The sequence below is a fragment of the Vitis vinifera genome, chromosome 16, assembly GCF_030704535.1.
Source record: "Vitis vinifera cultivar Pinot Noir 40024 chromosome 16, ASM3070453v1".
NCBI lineage: Eukaryota > Viridiplantae > Streptophyta > Magnoliopsida > Vitales > Vitaceae > Vitis > Vitis vinifera.
The window spans coordinates 26895167-26911360 of NC_081820.1; the positions used below are offsets into that span (position 1 = coordinate 26895167).

At 36.6% G+C, this 16194-nt stretch overlaps 2 protein-coding genes across 2 annotated transcripts; both read left to right on the forward strand.

The window, feature by feature from the left end:
- Nucleotides 1-4284: 4284 nt before the first annotated feature.
- LOC100245296 (leucine-rich repeat receptor-like protein kinase PEPR1) lies at nucleotides 4285-9008 on the forward strand. The gene is made up of 2 exons (XM_002271352.4): nucleotides 4285-7951; nucleotides 8057-9008. Exons 1-2 carry the CDS (start codon nucleotides 4903-4905, stop codon nucleotides 8419-8421), a joined length of 3414 nt encoding a protein of 1137 aa, XP_002271388.1. The 5' UTR covers nucleotides 4285-4902; the 3' UTR covers nucleotides 8422-9008.
- A 2927-nt stretch (nucleotides 9009-11935) lies between these two features.
- On the forward strand, nucleotides 11936-15236 carry LOC100257141 (GRF1-interacting factor 2). Its single transcript, XM_002272718.5, has 4 exons — nucleotides 11936-12551; nucleotides 13178-13254; nucleotides 14391-14475; nucleotides 14555-15236. Exons 1-4 carry the CDS (start codon nucleotides 12471-12473, stop codon nucleotides 14906-14908), a joined length of 597 nt encoding a protein of 198 aa, XP_002272754.1. The 5' UTR covers nucleotides 11936-12470; the 3' UTR covers nucleotides 14909-15236.
- The last annotated feature ends 958 nt before the right edge of the window (nucleotides 15237-16194 follow it).

Genomic DNA, 16194 nt, shown 5'->3' on the forward strand with positions numbered 1-16194 from the left:
GCATGTCATGACCCATTTTGATGGGTGATTCCCCAAGCTGTCACCGCCAAGGAAACACCGCCTTGGAATTATTATTATTTTTATTTTTATTATTATCCTTATCTTTATGATTATTATTTCCAAAAAATAAATAAAAATAAAAAAATCAAAGAAATTCCCTTGGGAAAGAAGCATGTGGCTGGGGATGGGCGTTGATATTTGAGAGGGGACCACATGGTCCCATGCCATTGTCCATTTCTTCATTTGTATACCCTCCTTTTCTATCTTCCTTTTTGCTTCACTAATCAATTCTAGCAAGGATCTGATTCAAGCCCTAGAAAGTGGTGGATGTCTCTCTTTTTCTTCTTCTTCTCTCTCCCCCCACCTTGGTACTTTGTTTCCTCATTAAAGCTACCAAGGACCATCACATGTGATGCTATGCTGCTATGACTAGATATCTATTTAGTTCCCATCAATCCATGATCATGGCTCCCACCATTCTATATTGTATTAGTATATGATGGTTTTGAATTTTAAAGGGGAATTTGTATGATTTTGAAATTTATAAGTACATAGAATGTTACATCCCACATCGGATTAGGAAAGTTGTTTACGTTATATAAGTATGGACTTTTCTTAATTTTATAGACGCGTTTTAAAACCGTGAACATCTCTTTGAGTTCAAAACAGACAATATCTACACGATTAAAAACGGGTCATTATAAATGGTATCAGAGTCGATTTCCGACCTCCATGTGGAGGTTTGTTTGGCCCTATAAACGTGTTCGTCTTTTGGTTTTATAATTTCATAGGATACAATGAGGACGTTGTGTATATTGGATAGGGGAGAAATTTTCTAACGTTATATAAGTATGAATTTCTCTTAACTCTATAAACGTTTTTTAAAGTCGTGAGGACCCTTTTAGGTTCAAAATGGATAATATCTACACGGTTAAGAACTGATCGTTACATAGAAGATGAAAGCAAGTAATATTAGGGTTCTAAGCACTTTTTGGGATTTTTGATATGAAAATTTGCACGATTTTTAAGTATGTGGAAGAAGAAGTGAGTAGGGACTTGTATTAGATTTCTAATTACTTTTTAAATTTCTAATATGATAATTTGTACTATTTTTAAATATATTCACTAATATTTTTTGAAATTTTGATATGAGAAAGATAAAAATCTTCATGAGTAACTAAAAATTTTATTCTTCCACCCGATACAAAAAGGGATTTCTCGTAAAAAGAGGACCTCATTGAGAATTTTTACATGAATTTGGAGTAAGTACAAGAGTCATTGGACGCATTATTACTTCACAATAAGGGCTTTACACAGGCTATTATTCTATTGCTGTCGTATGTTTTACAAACTTTTTGTATACTTTATTGACTTTTAAGACACACAAGAATAAAAACAGTTGTACTTTATTTTTTAGGTGTAGGTTAATTTGTCAGATCAACCTATAAGTTTAGAGGTCGTCTTTTCTTATGGGCCTCACTTGTGGGTGACATAAATTTTGGTAGCCTTAGTTTGGTCTTCCATCGTATCTTCAAATGTGTTGGTTGAGATCGGATTTCGAGGTAGACCGATCTTTTGGTGCTCGGATATTTGTTAGCCCCATGAGTGGTATTAGATTTCGAAGAATTTGTATGATTTTTGAGCATTGAGAAGATAAAACAAGTGGCTTGATGTGGACAATTTTTGGCTGTTAGCTTAGGGAATTTTGTTGTCTTTGCTATCAATTAACAAGAAGGGTTCAAATAATATGGGATCAATGATTGTTCAAATAATTTGATATTTATTTATAATTCATGTTTGATAATTTTTATGATTTTACTTTCAATAGAGTAAAACATCTTTAAAGAGAGTGCATCCCGAGGATGAATATAATGAGAAGACATATTTTAAAATCGTGAAACTATATGGTTTCGGTTAGGAATGGCAATGGGGCGGGTTTTTTCGGGTACCCGTCCCGTCCCGTCCCGCCCCTAATGGGACGGGTATGAGATTATTTCTTTAAACCCAGGACGGGTTCGGGTATTGCCCTATCCCGTCCCGTCCCGTCCCGTCCCGTCCCGTCCCGCTTACATATAAAATTAAATTAATTTAAAATTTTATTTTACTATTTTTAATATATAGATAATAATAAAAAATTAAAAAAAATAAGTTATAAAAAAAATAATAATTTTATTATTTATAAAATATATTTATTTTAATGTAATTTAAAATTTTAAAAGTAATTTTAAAAAAAAAATTTTAAAAAGAGCTAGGCGAGTATGAGAATTTCCCATACCCTCCCCGCCCCGTTTAATTTTTTAAACGGGACGGGGATGAGAATTGGTTTTAATAAACGGGGCGAGGTTGGGATGGGGGCAACCCGCCCCATTGTCATTCCTAATTTCGGTTTGTATTTGAATAAAAGATGGTGAATTATTACAAATGATGTAATAGTGAAACTCAAATCTAATTTATTTGTTGAATTTTATTATTTATATTTGAAAGAAAATGAATTATTTCTCTATAATTATTTCTTTAAACTTTATTTCTTTTTCTTAAAAAAATAAATAAATATTTTTATTGGGATAAATCAATATGTGAATTTAGCCTTCATTTTTCACCATACATTTGACCATAAAAAATTGGTTACAGACATGAAAATGACTTGTTAACCATACCAACATGACCAATCATCATATGTACAAAAGATAATGTATCAAAAAAATCAAAGGGAGGTCCCCCCCACCATGCTTTTGTTTGAAATTTGAATATCATGGGCAGGGATGATGACCCCACCTAATTCATCATGGTTGGTGCCCGTAGCATTGATGGTATGGGAACTGGTCGTTCCAGTTTTCACTGCCTGTGTTTGTTTGGTAGGAAAATACGGTACAAACCCTTTTCCTTTATGATTTTGTAGGTGAAGTAACCAAATTCTTCACAAAAAATGGAAACATTTTTTTTGGTGGTATTGACCAAAAAGCAACTTATTTGTGCAGTGTGATTGTGGTTCTGCATTTAGGGGATATTCAACTCCATGACTTTAATGAACAACTAGCACCCACCTTCCTAGAAAATTTTCAAGCCTTTAACCTTTTAACCAAATCTCCAAAGCAACAATCACTCAACTCCATGGAAGAAGTGATTTATTTATTTTGACCATGAGGTTTTTGAAGGAAAAGGTCTTATGATCAATTAATGCTTCCATTAAAATTGAATTGAATTTCGAGTGATAAAAAATATAATCGAATGAAATGAAACTTGTTTAAGGTTGGGTTTTGGTTGATTTAGACAGTTGAGTGATGAATTATAAATCATACTGATTTAATATGAAATAATTATAAATCACAAAATATAGAAAATCAATCGATTAAGAATCTGTTTGATAATAATTTTAGAAAATATTTTTAACTTTTTTAACACTTAGAAATGTTTATCTTTGAGGTGTTAGAAAAGTAAAGGTCGAGACTCTTGTACTATAAATTTTTTTTAGTGTTTCTTGTATTCATATTTTCATCTTTTGCTGCCAACCCGAGTTTCCATAGTCACCCGAAGCATAATGAGCTTAATCTACTTGGGGAACATCTTCCGAGCTTGCAGTTGTTAATATTTCAAATGAAACCTCTATCATCCCTGGACCATTCCTCTTGAGAGGGATGATAAACATCAGCCTTCTAGCTCATCATCTCAATAGATTGCCACCACCCACCCAGGCTTCTCAAATAGGCTCCTCAAGAGTTTGTCATTGAAAACAATCACCTCTTGGGTAAATATCTTCTTCTATATAAATGAGATCACTACTCAATACAATGAGCAGAGTATTTTACATACTCTACTAATTAAAACCACTTCTTATAATAATTCAAAACAACTAGTTCAATAATTTTTCAAACACGTTTTAGAATGGTCAAGAACATATGAACTAGTATGAACTAGTAGTGTATACTCAAAATGAAGATGAAAGTCTTGTTTGATAATTGCTTTTGAAAACAACTCTATATTCTTTAAAACAAAATAGAAAACACATTCGACAATTAGGAAACAAAAAATAGTTTTTTATTATTAAAAATAGAAAATATAGTATTTTTAGAGAACATTTTTTAATTATTTATATAATTATTTTTTAAAACAGCTTTTAAACAATATTTTAGGTTTTTAAACAAACTTTTGTTGGACAAATTATCAAAAAGAGTTTTTAAGAACTATTTTTTAAAATTGTTTTTGAAAACACTTGTGAAGAGAAGGAAGGTTCCATTATGATGGGAAATGAAGAGCAAACCACAGGTTGCTTATGAGAGAGTTTTGCTGGTCAATAATGGCTGTTCCATTAGATCAGAGAGTGATGAAGAAAAACTCAGATTGGTCACCTTAGTGGGCAGGCACAGTCCCATTACATGAAAGCAACTTGGTAAAACTCTCAATAGCTTCTGAGTTTCACATTCTTCTTTCCTTGGAAGAAACTCCATATTTTGATTGCTATCTAACTGTCCTTTTTAAAGCATATATGAACAACTCTCGAGGATGGTGACCCACCTCATGTTCTTCTCCTAAAGTATGTGACTTCTTTAATGAGTGGGAGAAGCATGCTTGGTTGATGGCTCCCATCTTTTTAATATTGGTGACTTGAGTCCTACCTTAGCCTTTTGGATTCTTCCCAACCTTGCCAACCATGGTGCTTTTCTTTGAATCAAAGCTAAAACCCTCTCAATTTTTTATCAAGAAGTTGCAGAAAACGACCAAATTCGACACGTTGAATTCGTTTCTTTATGGTTTTTGCCATTTCCTACTACTCCCCATAAGGTCATCAGCTGGCATCCCCACAGTTTCAAGAATGGCTGTGGAAAACCATCAGCAGAAAGCAGTGGCAGCCTCGTAAGTCCTCGATTCAATGCTCAACCCAAGAGGCCAATCTGCGAAGTCGTCATGTTCTTGCTACTCCCTTGCTGTGTTCTCCTCTCCCTTCCGTTTCTTTTAGCTTCATCAGCCTCGATATCCCCAGCTGCCAGTTATCTTCTCCAGTTTCGAAGCAGTCTTCCCAAGTCTTCTCAGCATCTCTTGCCATGGAATAAGTCTGATTCACCTTCTCACTGCCAATGGCCAGGAGTTTCTTGCTACTCCAATGATGATCCTGAAGTCAAGTCCTTAAACCTCTCTGGCTATGGACTGTCTGGAATCTTGGCCAACTCCATCTCCCATGTCTGCAGCCATAAGCATTTGCTCTCCCTTGATCTCAGCATCAACAACTTCACTGGTGGAATCCCTCAGCTGCTGGGAAACTGCAGCCGACTGAGTACGATTCTCCTTAATGACAATGGCCTCCAAGGATCAATCCCTGCTCAGATTTTCTCAAAGCAGCTGTTAGAACTCAACTTGGGGACTAACTTGCTCTGGGGTACGATTCCTTCTGAGGTAAGATTATGCAGGAATCTTGAATATTTAGGACTGTACAACAATTTCTTATCTGGGGAGATTCCAAGAGAATTATTCTCTCTACCAAAGCTGAAGTTTCTGTATTTGAACACCAATAATCTCACTGGAACTTTACCAAACTTCCCACCATCATGTGCCATTTCTGATCTTTGGATTCATGAGAATGCTCTCTCTGGATCTTTACCTCATTCTCTGGGAAACTGCAGAAACCTCACTATGTTCTTTGCATCTTATAACAACTTTGGAGGGATCATTCCACCAGAGATCTTCAAAGGTCTGGTGCAGCTTGAATTTCTCTATCTTGATTCCAACAAACTTGAGGGGCAGATCCCAGAGACTTTGTGGGGTCTTGGGGAGTTAAAAGAGCTTGTTCTTTCGGGGAATATGCTTAATGGGAGAATACCTGAAAGGATAGCTCAATGCCATCAGCTAGCTGTTCTATCACTCTCGACTAATAATCTGGTTGGGCAGATTCCTCCATCAATTGGAAGTCTCAAAGATCTATACTTTGTTTCTCTCTCTGATAACATGCTTCAAGGCTCATTGCCTCCAGAGGTTGGAAATTGTAGTTCTCTAGTTGAACTTAGGCTCCAGAACAACTTGATTGAAGGGAGAATCCCCTCAGAAGTCTGCAAACTTGAGAATCTTGAGGTATTTCACTTGTTCAACAATCATATCAAGGGCCGAATTCCTCAGCAGATAGGAAGAATGAGCAACCTTGTGGAGTTGGCTCTGTATAACAATAGCTTGACTGGTAGAATTCCATCAGGGATTACCCATTTGAAAAAACTCACATTCCTGTCCTTAGCGGACAATAATCTCACTGGGGAGGTGCCTTCTGAGATTGGGAGAAACAACTCTCCTGGTCTAGTTAAGTTGGATTTAACTGGGAATCGCCTTTATGGACTGATTCCTTCATATATATGCAGTGGCAATAGCCTTTCAGTTTTGGCTCTTGGAAACAATAGTTTCAATGGGACTTTTCCAGTTGAACTTGGAAAATGCTCTTCTCTTAGGAGAGTGATTCTTAGTTATAATCTTCTGCAAGGGAGTATACCAGCAGAATTGGATAAGAACCCAGGAATTTCTTTCTTAGACGCTCGAGGAAACTTGCTGGAAGGCAGCATACCCCCAGTGGTTGGTTCTTGGAGCAACCTCTCAATGCTTGATCTTTCAGAAAATAGGCTATCTGGCTCTATACCTCCTGAGCTTGGAATGCTGGGAAATCTTCAAATGTTACTACTTTCTTCAAACAGACTGAATGGAAGCATTCCTCCTGAGCTGGGGTATTGCTCACAAATGATCAAAATGGACCTCAGCAAGAACTCTCTCAGAGGAAACATTCCTTCAGAGATCACTTCATTTGTGGCCCTGCAGAACCTTCTCCTTCAAGACAACAACCTCAGTGGAGTGATTCCAGACTCATTCTCTTCACTAGAGAGTCTCTTTGACTTGCAGCTTGGAAACAACATGCTTGAAGGCTCTATCCCTTGCAGCTTAGGCAAACTTCACCAGCTCAATTCAGTACTTAACCTGAGCCACAATATGCTCTCTGGTGAAATCCCCAGATGCCTCAGCGGTTTAGACAAGTTACAGATTCTTGATCTCTCAAGCAACAATTTCTCTGGAACGATTCCGCCTGAACTGAACAGCATGGTGTCCCTTTCCTTTGTGAACATATCATTCAACCATCTCTCTGGGAAAATACCAGATGCCTGGATGAAATCAATGGCTTCATCTCCAGGGTCTTATCTAGGAAACCCAGAACTCTGCCTGCAGGGAAATGCAGATAGAGATAGTTATTGTGGGGAAGCAAAAAACTCCCATACAAAAGGCCTAGTGCTGGTTGGCATCATTCTAACTGTGGCGTTCTTTATAGCATTACTCTGTGCTGCAATTTATATAACCTTGGATCATCGACTCAGGCAGCAACTTTCCTCCCAGACTCGATCTCCTCTTCATGAGTGCCGATCAAAGACTGAGGATTTGCCCGAGGATTTGAAACTAGAAGATATTATAAAGGCGACAGAAGGGTGGAATGATAGGTATGTGATTGGAAGAGGCAAGCATGGAACTGTTTACAGGACAGAAACTGAGAACTCCAGAAGGAACTGGGCTGTGAAGAAGGTGGATTTGTCTGAGACAAACTTCAGCATTGAGATGAGGACTTTGAGCTTGGTTAGGCACAGAAATGTTGTGAGAATGGCAGGATATTGCATCAAAGATGGCTATGGTTTCATTGTGACCGAGTATATGGAAGGTGGGACCCTCTTTGATGTGCTGCATTGGAGAAAACCTCTGGTTTTGAACTGGGATTCACGGTATCGTATCGCTCTTGGCATAGCTCAAGGCCTTTCTTATCTTCACCATGATTGTGTGCCACAAATCATACACAGAGACGTGAAATCAGACAACATCTTGATGGATTCTGAATTGGAGCCAAAGATTGGAGACTTTGGATTGGCAAAACTGGTTTCTGATGATTCTGATGCAAGTTCTACAATGTCTGCAATTGTAGGAACACTCGGCTACATAGCACCAGGTTGGTTTCATCTTTAGCATACGAACTTCCCTACTCCATTGATCTATAAGACTGACCATCAGAAGCTTACCTCTCTGAATTCTTTATCTTCTCCTCGTGTTCCAGAAAATGGACACTCAACCCGGTTGACAGAGAAATGTGATGTGTACAGCTATGGAGTCATTTTGCTAGAGCTTCTCTGCAGAAAACTGCCAGTGGACCCTTCCTTTGAAGAAGGCCTGGATATTGCGTCCTGGACAAGGAAGAACTTGCAGGAGAACAATGAATGCTGCAGCTTCCTTGATGTGGAAATTGGTTCCTGGAATGTAGATGAACAATGGAAGGCATTGAAGCTGCTGGAGTTGGCACTGGATTGCACTGAACTGGAGCCTGGCATAAGGCCCTCTATGAGAGATGTAGTGGGATATCTTATAAAGTTGAATGATAAACAAGAAGGAACTGTACACACCAGAGACAATTCAGGTTCTTAACATTCAACACATTTGTTTACAGATACTGAACAGCAGGTGATTGTTCCAGTCATTGAAGAACTTCCTTCACACTTGAAACCACTCAAGAAGAATCCAGCAAGGAAGCTAAAAGAGTTTGGTGAATGAGTTCAGGTTATGGGACCCATCTTTCTGAGCAAAGTAATCGGGATTGTAAGGGGGGTATGCAGGGTGAACTTAATTTTCATTCAAGACATTTTAGCTCCCATAAGAAACTATTCTGCCATCCAAGCTTAGGTGCTTTTGTTTTAGGTCAAAATAAGAGTCATCATGCACTGGAGATAGAAATCTCAAATAACAAAAAAAGCAATTTTTGCCCGATATAAAACTGTCAAACAAATCATGACATTGAGAGTATATAGCATACAGACCAGTAGGGTTGTGATTATTCTTTAGAATACGGGAAAAAAGGGCCTAAAGAACCTACTGGCATGATAAGTAGACATAATTGGAAAGCCGCATCAAGGTATCTACTCTGTTGCTTCCACAGACTGCGAGGCCTCAACCTCTTTCAATTTCTCCAGGGCAGAGATTCGTGCATCCAGGGAATCATTAAGGCCTTTCATCTGGAGAAACAAGACATGGAAATTTGAGATTTGAAATGAATATCAAACTGAGCACCGTATCCATGATTCAAGAAAAACAAAACGAAAATCCAAACCAATATGGTTCCAGTCACACACTGAAAAAGTTTAATAATTGTTAAATAGTTCCAGATAGCTTGAAAAGCAGGGATACTTTGAAAGGAGGAAACAAGATGAGGTCCTCATCCCATCCATAAGGACCAAGCTTTAGATCATTCCAAAGAAATTATTTGCACTTAATTCAGATGAACAGGGAAAGGTTTCATCTTAGGAAGATGAAGACTATTTTGTCTATTTCCTGTTCTGGTTTGTCATAAAGACAAGCATATCTAAATGAACAATTAAAAATTGTTGAATTTCGGATATACCATGATGAAGGGTGCCAGAAATTAACAACTCCTTTCAACTCTCTGAATTTCCAGAACATAAAAGTCCAGTAAAACAAGAATGCAAGATACTTCACATGTTTTCATCCTAAATCTCCCAAGATGCATGAAGCTCAAAAGTTAATTGAATGTCTAAGAGTTTCTTGCTGGAGGGTTCTCCATGATTGTTATCTGATTACGAATAACTTGATACACATGAGCAAGAAGCAAGGAATCTAAATCATAATTGCCAGGATGAATGTGATAAAATTGGTAGCCTCTTGCATCTTGGCTTATCACTCTCTCTTATACCTTTCAGCATTTTCTTTTTGAATGGTTTCAACTTTAGGCCCATGCTTTTCTTTGGACAATGTAAATGAAGTTTCTTTCAGATTTTCAGTGCTTAACAATAATAATTCATAAAGGCTCCGTTTGGATCAACAAAAGTGTGAGAGAAAGGAAAAGAAGAAGACAAGGAAAAAAAATTAAGGAAAATAAAAGAAAAGTTTGAGCTCAATAATTAATTTCTCCACTACTTCTCCTATTTTATTTCCCTTTTATACAAAAAATGAAGTATTGGAAGTTCATAATTTTCATTTGATTTCACTTTCCTTCATATTTTCCATGACAAACCAAATAAGAAAATTTGAATTTCTTCCTATATTTTTTGCCTTTTCATAGTACTTTCTAAGATTCAAATAAAAGCATAAATGAATTAAAATGTTTTTTTTTTTTTTTGATAAATGTAAATGAATTAAAATGCTAATTTCAAAAGATACCAAGAAATGATGAAGTTCTATGTAAAAGCACTAGCTCACAAGATGGTTAACAAAGAAGAAATGCTTCTAAGAAGAAGAACCAATCTGATTCTCCTTGTGCATGTATCATGTGGAAGAAGGCTGCAAAATCTAAGCAAGTTTTCCATCCTTGAATGCTAAGTTGCCTCCCACATTACAAAACCATGCTTACAACTCAGCTTGAATTGGTTAGTTTCTCCCTCCACAACCACATCACTCTTGAGTTCCATGATTCCATGGTATGGAGTTTGAAGAGGAATGTGATTATCAAAGTTCACTACAAGTCACCACTTGGTGCATTTAAATGGCTAGGTTTCACAAATCATGTTCTTCCAATTCATCCTACCAGTGAGATAGAAGCCTCCACATTATAATCATTCTTGTACTGATAACCAACCTACATAACACCTCAAACCATTCACCATCCTTAGATTGTGCAACAATATACCAGACTAGGCTGTCCAATATAAATGTTCATGGACTTCCATTTTCACCAACAAACAACATAGCCTCAGTGACAGCAAGATATTCAAACATTTTGTTCATACTTCATCAAATTAACTCTCAGATAACCAACCTATGCACCATCTCAAATCATCCACCACCCTTAGATTGTGCAACGATATACATATCCACATACTTCCATTTCCACCAATAAACAATATACCTAGATATGAAACCTACCTGGTGCAAATTACAAGACTATCCAAACATTTTGTCCATACTTCAAATTTTTTTTATATAAGAAACAACGATTTCATCACATTGAAATATTAAGTACAAAGAAGGTGAGAAATCCTTCCAAGAAGTACACAATCATCTCTACACAAAGTCTAATTAAAAAAGACAGATAAGCGTATACTAGTTCAAAAAGTCAAATCTAGCTATAATTCATAGAGATATAAAAATCTCCTACAAAAGAAACCATATGTCTAGCTTCACATTTTGCTAATGCATCTATCACATGATTACTTAAGCAAGGACCCCAAGAGAAGAAGCATCCTAACTCTGAAGAGATATCAATAATTTGGCAAAACCACCCATCAAACTTCCATGGTCCTCTTTCTTTCTTAGTCGCCCATGATATGACAATAGCAAAATCACCTTCATTCATACCCAACAACCAACCAATATACCACCTCAAATCCTGCATCATCCTGGATTGTGCACCAATATACAAATCCACATACTTCCATTTCTGCTAATAAACAACACAACCTAATTAACACCAAGATACCGGACTTCCTTGATGCAAATTACAATATTGTGCTAACATTTTGTTCATACTTCATTCATATTAACCCGCGATGACTAGCCTATGCAGTTACTCAAAACATCTAAGACTCTTAGATCCTGCAACATCACACATCCATGCACTTCCATTTCCATCAATAAACAACAAGCCTAATTAAAACCAAGAATTTAGACCTGTTGGTGAAAATTTACTATATTATTCAAACACTTTGTTCACCTTAACCCCATAAAGAAAAAACCCATCACAATATCTATGTTTGCTCAATTCAATTCAACCCAATTCCACCTAACTGGGGTCAGATGCATAATCCTTGAAAACATCCTTAGAAACAATATCTACAATAACTTAATTAATAATTTATAATAATAATACCCTTATGTAAAAATGTAATTATTTATATGGGGCAAGAAGAAAAGGCAAGCAACTTGCTTCTTATATCTTCAATGAAGTTCAAATTTTCTACATATACGATATGGGTCTTGTAGATACTACAAATATATGAAGCAAAGGAAACAAGGAGAGAAAGAGAGATCAAAACCTGTCGAGAGATTGATTCGTGGGCAACCTTGTAGTCCTTGTGAAGAATATAGAGACCCAAAAATGACGCCGTTGCGGCGCCGGCGAAAAAGGACGCTAATCTGACCCTCAGCACAAACCCCATTTTCCTCCCCTTCGTCTTCCGAACCGATCCTGATGAAGCAGTTCGATCCCTCACCGCCTTTTTCTAGCTCGTCCTCCTCTTTAAACGACGTCGTTTTATTTAAAACGATGCCGTTTATTTGGATGACGACGTCGTTTTAGTTAAGGTTAAATATGAGGATGCTATCTAAACGGCGTCGTTTCTGACCTTGCCAAGATCATTCTCCACATCAGATACTATATATATACTATTCAGCCTGTAATACAGCGATACCATCAAGGACTCCAACTCCATCTCTTCTTCTCATTCTGCGAAGCTAGGGTTAGGGTTAAGGTTAGGGTTAGAGTTAGAGTTAGAGTTGAGCTTTTTGTGGAAGCAGGAGGTGTGGAGATGCAGCAGCAACCACCACAGATGATGAACATTGCGCCTTCATTTCCTCCCACCGCCATCACCACTGAGCAGATTCAGAAGGTGTTCTTCTCTGCGACTTTTCACTGATTCTTTCTTTCTTTTCGAATCTATGATCTGTTTGTTTTGCGGGAAACCGTGGGGAAATGATAAAAAGGGAAAACTTGTGAATCATACAGCTGACAGGCCAACCCGAGTTTTGTTTTCCTTCTACGTTTTTTTTTTCTCATGTGAATTCTCGCCAACCAAACAGAGAATTTCAGAGCTTTTATGAATTTTGAAATGTTGGGTAATAGGATTATTGAACAACTGGGCTTTTGATTTTGTAAATTTATACAGGAAAACAATGGGTGTAATTTGATTGAAGTAGACCTTCTGATTTGCCTCTCTTGGGGCGATTTGGTGTAGAGACTTTTGTAAAAGGGATTGAGTTGAAAAAATAGAACAATGTAATTACGAACAGGGCTAGGACTAAATAGGCACTTTGGATTTGTTTTTATTTTTTAATTCATAGGTTTTGTGATCTCTTAATATAGTACTGGATTGGGTTGTGAAGGATATATTAATGAACATGTTCCTGGGAAAGGGTTGATTCCTTTTGATTAAGGATTCACCCATTGGTGGCACCTGAATTGTGCCCTGAAACTAGGGGTCTAAAATTGGTTTGCTGATTTTTATTCTCGATGCAGTATCTGGATGAGAACAAACAATTGATTCTGGCAATTCTGGAAAACCAGAACCTTGGAAAACTCGCCGAGTGTGCCCAGTAAGTAACAATTTTAATACTATGAAGTATGGCTTCAATGATACCATCTCCATTCTTTATAAGCATGGATAAAAATTTGTTTTTATATTTTTTTCAATGATTCACATCATATCCATGTTTTTTTGCTGTGAGTGAGAATGAAGAGTGCTTATGGATGCTTTGTACTGTTTCCAATTTGGGGATACTTTATATGGCTAGTTCTTATGGAATAAGGTGTTTGATACAATAAATCATTCATTGTTGGTGAAGTAACAAGGGAAATATCCATAATCTGTCACGGGGGGTTTTGTATCCATAAGACTGGTTTAGTGTAGTTAACTGATGGGGCTTTTGTTTGTTCAGCGATTAACTTCTGTATCTAGTGAAGTTTGCAAGACCAAATATTAGCTATTTATATTACAAAATTTTTTTTCTTCGTTCTACAGTTATGGACTTGTAAAATCTCAAGCATCTTCATGTGCCTAACATGAGCAGAAAGCTTCTTATGTAGAAAAATCTTGATGTAACAGTTGTGGTGTTGATCTTATGTTTTAGTTTCTCATCACTCATCAAGGCATGTGTTAGTTGTTATCTTTGAACATAAGTAATGTAATTGGCATTATTTGGAGGGCCTAAAGGATGGATGATCATGGTTTCGACTTTTATTACCTTTTAAAATATTCTATCATTCAAATTGATGTTCTGGTTGTAAATTTCTGTAGAATTTCATGAAGTAGTTCCCATTTCTTTGATAGCTGCAGCTTTTTTTGAGGTTTAATTTAAATCCATGGATATAATAGTGTGAAGAAGTGGTCCAATAAACCTTCAAAGAACAAGACAAGAATACAGTTACACAATTTAGGTGAGGATTGTTGTACTTTAGTAACCCAAGAGAGTTTTAATCTTGACAATGATAAACTTCTATTTTTAGTCTTGTAATCTGAGATGGCTTATGTTTCTTTGTTTATAAATTTCTTTATGGTCTTTTGGATAGCATGTGCATTTATTTTGGCATCTCATGATGTGAAATAACTTGATTTTGGACCATCCAACTTATCCATGTTGGCTTGGTGTCCCAGAATCGTCCAACTTCTTTATGGTTCTGCATGGTATCTGTATATTTTGGGACCACCCATATGATGGTTTAATTGATCCAGATATCAAGCCCAGCTTCAGAAGAACTTGATATATCTAGCTGCAATTGCTGATGCCCAACCACCAGCACCAACAGTGCCTCCTCAGGTTGGTTTTAAAAATAATCGGCATTCCAAAACCTAATATGGAAGTAGAACATCTTTCTTACGTCCAACAAACTTTGCAGATGCCTATACATCATGCCATGCAACAAGGGCATTACATGCAACACCCTCAGGCTGCTGCAGCTCAGCAACAACCAGGCATGTTTGGTGCAAAGTTGCCTTTCCAGCTTAGCGATCAGCAACAGCAGCAGCAGCATCATCTTCTACACCTCCAACAACAGCAACCCATCCAAGGGCTCATGGGCATGAGGCCTATCATCAACAATGGCATGCATCAGGCCATGCAAACTGGGCTTGGTGCTTTGAGCGGTCTCATGGATGTACGTGGAAGCAAGCCAGATGGCTCAGAGGTTGGTTCTGGTGATGGCCAAGGGAAGTCTGCTTCTGGACATGGCAGTGGAAATAGAGATTCCTAAGGTCGAAGATAGTTCTAAGTGAGATGGCTGCAGGTGGTTAAACCATCTAGGGATGATAGTGTGTAGACCTTTTTGCGTACTGGCATATACATATCTACATATTTCAACACATATGAACAACCTTTCCCATCTCCACTGAATTTGTAGTTGTAGCATCTCCAATGAACAGCCTCTATTTTGATCACTGGTATACATCTACAGATCTCCATACATGTGAACAGCCATTATCTTTTGTAGAATTGCTTTGTTTCTTTTTCACCAGTTATGACAGTGATGACATTGGTGCAAACAATGCTAATATACAGAGGATAGAATCGTTCTGGTCTCACACTCTGAACTCTGAGAGAGAGAGAGAGAGAGAGAGAGTTGCAATTTCAGCAATGTTTGAGCTTTACATCCTTAGTCTGATGAACCCTGTAAAATCAGGGATTGGTATATGATTCCTTATCCGACTTTTCTGGTTTTACTTTACCTAGTATGATAAAATCGAAAATAATTAAATTAATTAGAAATTATATGTTTTAAAATTATTTGATGTTTATATAATCAAGGAAAATGAGTTAAATGAATTTAAAGATGTATATAAAAATAATTTATTAATTTTAAATCTAATTTTTAGTTTCTTTCACTTTTTCTTTATAATCAAAGAAAATGAGTTAAATGAATCTAAAGATAGATATAAAAATAATTTATTAACTTTAAATCTAATTTTTATTTTCTTCTCTTTTTCCTTTTTATTTTCTTTCAAGTTTTTTGAGAACCAAACATAAAATAAAAAAAGGTAAGACCAATAGCAACATTTCACTTGTATAATTTGGTCATATGAATTTATGCCTTACTCAGTCCCATTGTCCCCATTGTTTTACATTTTCATCCTAGTTTGTTTTTTGTATATGTACCTCAATTTCATATATTTATTATAACATCATTCAATGAGCTAAATTTTATCTATCATACAGGACAAGATTCTAAGCTCGATAGATAGGCGAGATTGCCAATTCATGGATATCCCAATGGGCATCTAGACCAGAAGTTGGTCAAAAAGTGCAGCTCGTCAAGAGAAAGTTCAACTTTCTTATTACTATTATTAGATGAAAATAAAATGATTTTTCTTCTTTAATTCCACAATATAGACAGTAGGTTATCATGCATGGATTATTTATTATTATTTTTAATTTTTTTTATTTTATTTTTGGGCCATAAACGATTGAGCTGGAGTAGAACCAGCCACTTTGAGCTGCAACTTGAAAGCCAATTGAACCTTAAATCAAATTTCACCCCTTTGA

Coding starts and splice junctions, on each gene's coding strand:
- LOC100257141 (XM_002272718.5), top strand. CDS start 12,471: ATGCAGCAGCAACCACCACAGATGATGAACATTGCGCCTTCATTTCCT. Junction 13,255..14,390: donor AAACTCGCCGAGTGTGCCCA/GTAAGTAACAAT, acceptor TAATTGATCCAG/ATATCAAGCCCAGCTTCAGA. Junction 14,476..14,554: donor CACCAACAGTGCCTCCTCAG/GTTGGTTTTAAA, acceptor CAAACTTTGCAG/ATGCCTATACATCATGCCAT.
- LOC100245296 (XM_002271352.4), top strand. CDS start 4,903: ATGTTCTTGCTACTCCCTTGCTGTGTTCTCCTCTCCCTTCCGTTTCTT. Junction 7,952..8,056: donor ACTCGGCTACATAGCACCAG/GTTGGTTTCATC, acceptor CTCGTGTTCCAG/AAAATGGACACTCAACCCGG.